The following is a 9,917-nucleotide window of genomic DNA, read 5'->3' as shown; positions in this document are numbered from 1 at the left end:
AAAACCATGTAAGTTAAACGTAGAAACCATTTACTGCTGCTTTAGGATACATCAAGGCCTCAGGCATTTCAGTTCTCACATTCTGATTTTTGCCTCCTTAATAGTGGACTCTTTGGAAAAGGAGCATTTTCCCAAATTAAAAACAGAATCCATTTTTTTAAGGAAACTTGAAGGGAGAAGAGTGAGCTTTATCAATGAAGAAAGGGCACAGTATAGAGCCTTCTCTGTCTTGGCAGTAAGAGGAAAAAGTCAAAGATCACCCTGTGTGGGTACAGCTAAAGCACAAGACTGAGTTTTATTGATCTATCTTTGTTGAATCCTCTCTCTCAGATAATTCCACATAGGTGAATTGCGAGCATAAAATAAAATGCCTACAAAATGTCTGTATCAAGAACTGCATTAACAGTATTTTGACAGCTGAAACATGATATGTAAACCTAGCAATATCTTAGCAGATCATCATTTGTGATGGTGACATTTCTGAATGTTACTTGCACACGGTAAACTCTGGCAGGGTTATCATTTACACTGGCAAAGCATTAAGAACCTTAGCAACTTGCCTAAGTACAATTATTAATACAAAAAGATGTGGTTCAAACTGTAGTTACAGAGTTGACTGGTCTTCCCAACTGTTAAAAAGAAATTAAGAAATGATGCAATTTTTTCCTTTGTGTCCCCTCTTCTTCTTTGATTTGGTTGTCCTTTGTCCAAACTGAGAACTAGATAATGCAGTAGCTGGACCAGAAAGGTCATCTGTATAGTATGGATATCTCAGTGATCGTGGCTGTGGAATTGGCTGTCCTAGAAAATATCCTTCCTCTTCAGAATCGGACGATGAGGATGAAGTTGAACACCAGGAGTCATCTTCCTCACCATACAATCCAAAAAATTTATCGACCACCTGATTCCGCAGTGCATAATCAGACCTAGTATGGGCATATTGTCCATACAGCTCCGCATTTTGAATATATGCCCGAATCTCACGTGAGCTTCTATTTTGAATAAATTTTTCATGATCCTGAGGGGAGTAATAACGAAATCTCTCTCTCGGAGAGCATCTTCTTTCTGTGGCCAAGTTAAGTGCATTATCTGAACGAGACTTCCTGCTTCTTCTACGATGATGAGAAGGCCGATTTCCACGCTCTTCAAAATGGTAAACACGCCTACGAGTCCTTTCACTCATTGGAGGCTGACGTATTTCAACATTCTCGTAACTTCCATTATCAATAACGTCATCTGAAAACTTCACTTGCTGTGGTCTAGATTGGGATTTAGATCTTCTCAGTACAGGCATATGCACTGGCTTTTCCTCTGGCAAGACCTTTTCCTGACACAGCTCTGAGCTCAGACTCTTCAAGGACTCTGTGCTCCGGTGGAGCATTGACGAATTCAGAGTTCCCATGTTGCTCATTTTCTCACAGTCCTCTACCTCCAGTTCTTGGAAAGTTTGCAAAGAGTAGAGAGATGGCCGTGGCTTGCCTTCTCCATCCATTGAAGCCCCTGTGGTGGGAATGGAGAAAGGAGAAGAAAATGAGAAGACTATCAAAGAGATAAGTATTATAACAAAATTTCAGTAAAGCAGACCTTATTAGTGTTTTTTGGAACTATTACCAAAAGGACTAGCTTCCTAGAAGAATAAGCTTTGTTTTGATTTAAAATACTTAAGTATTAGCTCTGATTACCAAAGAATTAGCTGACATTAGGACATCAAGAGTGGAAGAAGTTTAATGAGTTTAAAATTTTTTAAACAGCTCTAACACGCATACAGCTAAGACAAAATAATTACTTAAAATTATTCTACAGTCTGTGCTTGCCATTTTTAAGGCTAAAATATTTCATGTTTCTGGTATGGCTAATTTCAATATTCCAGCTGTTGCTACAGGAAAGCCAGGCTTACTGCCTCACAAAGAAGGATCCTTACCCTCCAAATCATCAGCAGTAAGCAAGCTGGTCTGGTTTACTCCAGGTTTTTGTCCAATGACCCTTCATTCCCACAACAGCAGTGTCATCTACCCTGTGACCTTCCCAGGTGCAATACCTCTAGTTCATCCTCCTCCTCCTCCCATGCCCCCTGAACCAAGCTCCTTCGTTACTGCTTGGTTCCTTCGTTACTGCTTGGGCAACGCAGCGTATGGTTGGCCCTGAGCTGCACCAGTAGCTACAATAATTCAGGTTACAGGAGGAAAGGAATGGAGAAGAGGATGGGACAACTTTTATAATGGGTCTCTTGTACCTAACTCCCAGGTTTGGGTTTTTTTAGGGAATCAGGGAAGGAAGGTTAACATGCACACACACACAGACACTTGCATAGCTGACTTTTATCCCTTTGGCTAATTTCAATCATATTTGACAAGGAGGTTCACAGAAGTGGATTATCAGTTTCTCTTTAGTCAATGGAGAAAGATAATCTCATAAACCTCATTTCCTACGGCTAAGAAGTTTACCATCCTTTCAGATTTTCTACATATTTTCTACATATTTTTACAAGCAAATCAGGAAATTACCTAAAGTATTTTGCAGATTATCTTTAATATTCTCCTAGTATATGATGCAACTTCTTGTACTTAAGGTATGGAAAAAAAAATACCTTCATTCGCTTAAAGCGGTGGTTGGTATAAAACCAAAGACCGCTCCTACTCTAACACTATGGAATTATTTGTTATAGGCAAAGGAAAGAGAATTCAAAAGGAAAGGAGAAGACTTTTAATAGAATTTACGCGACAAAGTATCTTGAGGAAGAATATGTGCTTGTTAAAAGCTATTGCCTACTTTACATGCACCTCTTGCTACTAAAGCTTTTTAGAAATCACAGATATGGAAAGTTGTAGTTCAGAATACTCCAACATGCATGTTTTGGTTGACCTGTCCATCAAAACCATTCATTTCCCCCCCCCCCCCCCATTACCTGTTATGTTAGACAAAGCCAAAGAATCCATTGAGTCTCGAACACTTTGTTCTTGCTGTTTCAGGTCAGACAAACATTCGAGTGAACCTCCATACCATGGTGTTTGGTCGTGTTTGTATCCTGACGCCCCGTGTTCCATGTCTAGCTCCTGGATTTTCCTGCTGCTGGCAGGGCCTGGGTGACTGCCGTATGCAGAGTCACCCAAGCCATCCTGTGACTGGGCCCAGTACATGTCTGATTGATACTTCTTACTTGCTAGGCTTGGGTTATTTTTTTTCAAGTCCAACTTGCTCTTGACCATGCTGTCAGAAATCCAGTGTTCACTTGATCTAATGTCTACTTCAGCGGGCTGCTGGAAAAGGCTTTTATCACCAAACTTCAGAAGAAGTTGAGTCATGTAGTCTTCATGTTCAGCCCATTCTTCAGGGTCTTCAGGCATTTCTTGCTCTACTCTTCCTTTCCAGAAGTCTTCATTAACAAAGCTTGCCTCTTCCCTTGAAAGGCTTAAATCGTCCAGCTTACGAGAAAGAGTATCATCAGCATTGCCTGAAAGGCCAGGAAATTTGTAATTGACAGCTGGTGACAGGAGGAGAGACTGGCGGCACTGGTCGGCTGACCGGCTGCTTTTTCCCATGCGGACGCTCCTCCTGGAATCTCTGGATCGAGCAGACTGAAACGCAGAATCAGAGGAGTCGGAAGCATGGACATCCTCTCCCAAGCTGCAGGTTTTTGAACAGTAAATCTGCCCTTGCTTTGGAAGGAAAGGGCAGCCAAGCAAAGAAGTCTTGCACTGAGCACAAGAAAAGCAAGTCTCTGTGGCATGCCAGTGCTGTCCATCATAGGTCATCTGAGCGTGGTCAACACCTGGAAAGGGAGAAAAAGCAATGCCTTGGGTTTCTTCAAAAAGTTACCTGCAGAATCCACACTTCTGGAATGTGAAATAATTTCATAATTTGTCTTTGCCTTAATTTGTAAGTTTTATGCTTAAAAGGGACATGCTTACCTATGTGCTCCCCACAGGTCTCACAATATTCCGCATAGAGAGATTCAAAGCAGTTACAGCAGAATGGTCGCCCGTCCTTCATGATGTATCTCTGTCCACCCAGGATTGTTTCACACTCGAGGCAACAGAAGTGCTTCATGTGCCAGTGGCGACCCTCGGCTTCTGTACACTCATCAGCAAAAATGATCTTTTCAGAGATAAGAAGCAAACTTTCAGTTAAGTGGCCAAAACCTCACCGTGGGAGTTAGAACATGCAAAATACCCTAATTCTGCAGTTCAAACTCTAAATTTATTTTTATTTAGCTGCCTTTTGAATACAAAGAGAGAAACAACAATCTCCCATTGCAACTGCAGCATTCTGACCTTTTCTATAACAAAAAAAAAAAAAAGAAATAAAAAGAAAACCTACTTTTTAAAGTGGAAAAAATAAAGAGAACATAAAAACTCAACCATTAAAGAAGCTGCTATCAGAATGACATTTTGGAGTATTTGTACACATCCTTTTTCTAATTCAATCTACAAGAGTCAATTCCCAATACAAACAGGCATGAGCTTTCTAAATACCATCATATTCCTGGTAATGCTGCCAACTTGACAAGAAATGAAACACCCCTCAGCCTTCAAACACATCTACGCAGCAGAGCCCTGACTTCTTAAACGACTGTATTTGAAGTTAGTAATTGCCTAAGCGATGCAGTTTGATAACTGAACCACAGGAGTGTAAATGGGAATTATTTACCTCATCGCAGGCTGAACACCGAGGTTTGAGAAGTTCAGCGTGATGTCTGCCACAGTGAATTTTTCCATCTTGGTAGAAGTAGATAAGGTCAACGAGCAGCTCGTTGCACGTGAAGCACACAAAACATGAGGGATGCCAGCACACACCAGGCCCAGCTCTTGAGGCAAAAACCGCAACTTCACCGCCGTTTACTTTCGTACCACACTAGGAACAAAACCAGAAACTGAATGCACTGCCCATCCCAAACTACTAGCTTCTAGCATTTAAACGTAAGTTAAAACACCAAGCCAAATATGCAGGTTTTATTCCAAAATTCTAACAATGGGGGAAAAAAATATTCTCAATTTTGGTCTAGACAAACTCTGTGCATCAACAAACCTTTTGTGAATAGAAGTTTAATTTATACATAATAATATTTTTGATATGCCTGGTTTTTGTTTGTCATTGCTTTAGTATGAGTCAGCACCAAGGTTTTTTGAGTAAGAAATACATCAAAGATTCAGTTCATATCCAGTATCAAAGGTGGTGTTTTGCTTAAGCCAGCACTACTTTCTTTCTATTCAAAAATACTTTTTTTTTTTTTTTTTGGTGTTCCAACATAGAGGTAGGCTTACATTTAATATTGAGATACTGTAGTTTTTACATTATTCAGCCCGCTAGTTGGCTCGCGGCACCAGCACCATTACCTGTTCACAAACCGCATGCATCACTGCTCTCGAGAGTAGTTTAATAGTGCCTCGGCCGAGTGCCTCCTTTTTGCGCTGAGAACTGAACATCTGCAGTTCCTTCTTCTCTTCTTCACTTAAAGACTGGCAGTATCTCACCTTCCAGTGAAAACACAGAATAATTTATTTTAGATACTGAGCTTTTAAAGCAATAGATTAATAAGTAAGTGCATATATGCCAGAAATTCATCAGGCATGCTGGCAATCATCATTAAACTTTTCCAACTTGTCTTCTCTACCATCTTAGTATTTCGCTAATAAGGCATAATACAAAAGTAGTATGGAGAGAGATTTTGCGTTACAGGGGAAAAAACCCATGATACTAAACTAAGAAGTTGCCTAGGCAAGAAATAAGGTTTTTAAAAGCCAACCCAAAACCTGTTGCTGTCCTAAAATAATGGAATGACCTAAATCAGCCATAACATTGTCCTTTAGATTTATGGTTAAGTGCCCGCAACTAAGTATTGCAGTATGCACAAGATCTTAAGTATTGACACCCCCGCCCCTTTCCTTACAAAGAGCTTGTTTGTTATTTCCACTTCTACTCCAAATTACGCTGCATATCTGAGATGCAAACCGTTTACTATCACAAAGCATCCTTTTTGTGTGCTACAATGCAATTCCAGGAATTTGTAGGTTCCTGGTAATTGGTGGGTGGCTGCAAACACTATAAAACCAACTTGTGTTAAGTTTATTGCGGTGACACCAGCCTCCCTAACAAGCAAAGGCAGTGTCCTTCCAGACAGCTCTTATCTGCACACCAGCCGACCGGACAGCTAAACAATGGGCTCAGTGTACACACCGTGCTGCTTTATAGGTCAGATGCCACTGCAGGCCGCGGTTTAGGCTGCAATAAATACACAGGCAGGTAATTCTCCATGTAAAAGCTGCCAGGGAGGCCTAAGCCCTGACGGTGCATCCTAAATTCTGTATTTACCTCATTATCGTGGGGTGGCAGCTGATAGAGAAGTTGTTTAATTCGGTGTTTCTCTCCAGGGCTGTTAACGTAAGGGACCTTCTCCTCTGGCAAGCAGGCGAAATACAGCTGGACCTGACCAGGAGGAAGGCAGAGTTCAGACCGAGGGACACACCATCACCCAGGCACCGCGAGCATCCTTCAGCTACTGTTTTATCTCAGGTCTCATTTACGAAGGAAGAACGTTACGCTACATTAGACCTGTGACAGGCTTTGTGCTTGAAAATACGAGACCCAGATGAACCAGCTCAGCAAACCTGGATCGTCTCTGATAAAACTAGCACCCAGCTGCTGAATTGCTTTTCTGGAATGCGATTTGCACTGACAATTAGGGGGGTATCATAAATTATGCACATTTAATGTTCTCATTATTCCCACCCCCTTCAGGGCTGGTCAACAACCCCGTGGAAATTCCAGGTTTCCCTCTGCAATTTACCACACAAGGCATGAAGCTTTCCAGAAAACAGCCGCTATATAAACAAATTTAATTTGCTCTCTGCATTTTACACATTGTTGAGACAAAAGCTGTTTTGTAGTCTCCTGCTGATCAGGTTCACCCAAAGCATCAGCTTTCATTGCTTCCATGTGGGCTTTGGTAGGAAGGTGGAAACATCCTTCCCTTGGGAGGAGGCTGGATCCAGCCACATTTCAATCAGATGCAAATTACCTACAAAATTTTCACGGGCTGTATGTTTTTGATAAAGAAACCAATATTAGGCGTCCACACCTATCAATCTTCACTTTTTTTTCTTTTTTTGTTTCTTTTTTTCCAGAAAAAAATTATGACAGGAAAGCTGTAATGAACACTATGACAAAGCCCAATGGCAAAAAATATTTTTGTGGAACAGCTACAGATTTATTGTTTTTCCTATGCGGTTTCCAGCTTGTCACGAGGCCTGGGGCTGTAAATAAGAGCTGACTATTGGCAAAAATATTACTTGCCATCCAGATTTAAATAATGCTCAGGTCAACAGCTTATTACTGTGCAAGACAGATGAAAAAGAAGCAGTAATCAGTCACTTGACTCAGGAAGCAATCAAAATTATATGGGAAAGGTTGTACGAAACATGACTCGGTCTTCATTTAACCAAAATCAACGAGTTAGAAGTCTACTGTAAGCCCACTTACTGCTGACTGTTTCAAGAAGCTGCAGGAAAAGAGAACAGCATGCAGTAAGAAGTGAAGCTTTAAAGACACTTTATGCCCTTATCTCAAGTTTATTGCACTGTTCTCAAAATAAGTCATTCTTTGAAAAAAACCTGTAGTGAGTTCAAGCTAGCTGGATTACGAGGATGTTTGAGGGCATTTAATTGTTCTGGCAGAACGTTAGCTTGCTGTTTGCCTTAAGGCCTGATTCATCCCGATTCTTATATATGCTTAAATAAGTGATAAAAAAAGAGTTTCCCTAAAAATAGCCCATCATTTGCCATTCCTGCTGACTTGTTACTTTATACATGATTAAGAAAATCTCTGCACAGCAAAAAGGAGATGTCTTCCGCACCTTTGTAACTACAGACTGTATGAGCTTGCCAGCTGAAGGAGGGTTGCTCTACCTCCATTAGCAGATGCTACAAAGCCACTCTGACCATTTCACACTGAAGTCTGAGTTCTGGGTGTTACCGAGTACACAGCTTCAGCACAGTTCCGGTATCACCAAGCAAGCAAATACCATAAGAGGTTCATTTTGATCTGCCACAGCAACTTGCTCATCAATAATTTCACTTTTATTTCCATTACTGTGATGTTAGAAAGGATAAAGAAGAAAGGGGAGAGGGGAAGGAACAGCCCGACTGACCCACAAGTGTCAGCTCCAGAGACTGTACAAGTGAAATCCCGGCATGAACAAATGGCAGGCATACAACTACTTAAACAAGCGTAAAATACATTACTACTTGTCACAGTGACAGAACACTTTCATTTATGTGCGCTGTAGTAACATACATGTTCTAGACGTCAAATGCCTAATTATTTAAAGAGTTGTACAAGTGCAGTGAAGTACTGGGCAAGTAGCACAATGCCACGAGGTATGCCATGAGCTTTAATTTAACCTAACAACTTATTTCAAAGAGAAAGTAAATTTCTATGCTGCTTTTCGACTTGACAGTACATACCTCTGCAGCACATATTTATTGGAAAATCTTAACTGGGAACTTTTTTTTTGGAACATAAATCTCCTTGGTGTTGAGGACTTTAAGGTCCCTAAACACAGCCTCATTGAAATAGGAAACAAACCAAGAAGTGTTCTAGATGAATTTAAGTTTTATACATTGTAAGAATTTAATTAGACTTGTAGAGGCAGGGTATTGCTCCCTTAGACAGTCCTTACACGGCTTGTTTTAAAAATGCAGAAGGCACAGTTTGTACCTGCTCAGGTCTGAGGCCTGGGGGGACCCAGGCATACTCTTCCAAGGCACAGCCAGAGTCATCATCAGATGTTGAGCTTCGCTGACATCCAAAAACGAGATTGTTGGCTTTGGGCTCCATCTCCAATGGCATAAGTGTGAAGCGTTAAATATTTCAGCTGCAGCTCATCAAGCAATTGATCTGGAGGAAGAGATTACCAGAGCTTTAATAAATTTGAACATGCAACAACTAATTATCAGCATAAATCATCTTACAGCAGTTTAGTATTCTTTGTGTTGCCCAGAACAATAAATGATTGAAGCATCGTTACAACTTGCTACAAGCAATTCAGAAGTGCTTAAAAGAGCTATAAAAATAAAACTACTCAAGACAAAGAAAACTAGACACACACCACCATGTTTGGCAACCACAATGGATTTCAATATTAACACCTGTCACTTTTTACACCTCTGCTTGTTTCGTGTCACGGCTTATATGTAGGTCTATCTAGGAAAGCCGCGTTGAGCAGACATTAACAAAAGGAATGACACAAGCTCTTCCTGAAGTCATTGCTGCCACCAATCTGGTAACGCAGATGTGACAACCGCTTGTCAAAACCTAAAGAAATCGTTGGGGAAAGACAGTTGTGCAAGTAGCACCCTGTTTTTCACAACGTAGGCACTGAGCAGCGAGCGTCTGCTGGATTCCTCCGAGAACTTTGTTTTAGCTGTATCGGAGCCGGTCCAGTCAAATATCTGAAATCCAATTATGCCAGATTAGGCTCTGTAAAATACATCATGATTGTTCTGTTAATTTAAAACCCTACAGGGAGATGCTTCTGTCAATTCACGAAGCCTGCAAAGCCTAGTATCACTGGGATCACTGAGTCACAACTGGCAAAGGCGGCTCTCACCCAGATCCACAGCATTCTGCAGTAAAAAGCTTATTAAGATAAATATCTTACATTAATTCTAGCAGAAGTTGTCAGGAAATTCAGATCAGGAATTTCAGTGAAGTACATATAACCAAAAGCAGAGAGGACGTATCCTACCATGACAGACATCCTGACCACTGGGGTTAGAAACAAGCTTGCTCTTACAGTACAATGTTACACATGAGCTGTGCCTTCCCCGTTTCAGGCAATTCTTTCACCCAGTCATCTAAACGCAGATGCAATTTTGTCAGGGCTAGATCTGAGCTGTAGTAAATGTTAGCCTCCTTGACAT

At 41.0% G+C, this 9,917-nt stretch overlaps 1 protein-coding gene across 1 annotated transcript; it reads right to left on the bottom strand.

The window, feature by feature from the left end:
• Positions 1-643: 643 nt before the first annotated feature.
• On the bottom strand, positions 644-8,844 carry PRICKLE1 (prickle planar cell polarity protein 1). Its single transcript, XM_009957547.2, has 7 exons — positions 8,713-8,844; positions 6,310-6,423; positions 5,334-5,471; positions 4,648-4,851; positions 3,909-4,095; positions 2,906-3,769; positions 644-1,500 (listed from the first exon to the last, which is right to left on the bottom strand). Exons 1-7 carry the CDS (start codon positions 8,842-8,844, stop codon positions 644-646), a joined length of 2,496 nt encoding a protein of 831 aa, XP_009955849.2.
• Between the last annotated feature and the right edge of the window lie 1,073 nt (positions 8,845-9,917).

Source organism: Leptosomus discolor, chromosome 1, assembly GCF_034619465.1.
Source record: "Leptosomus discolor isolate bLepDis1 chromosome 1, bLepDis1.hap2, whole genome shotgun sequence".
Taxonomy (NCBI): Eukaryota; Metazoa; Chordata; class Aves; order Leptosomiformes; family Leptosomidae; genus Leptosomus; species Leptosomus discolor.
Note: the sequence above shows the minus strand (reverse complement) of the source record. Positions and strands in the feature narration are given on the sequence as shown.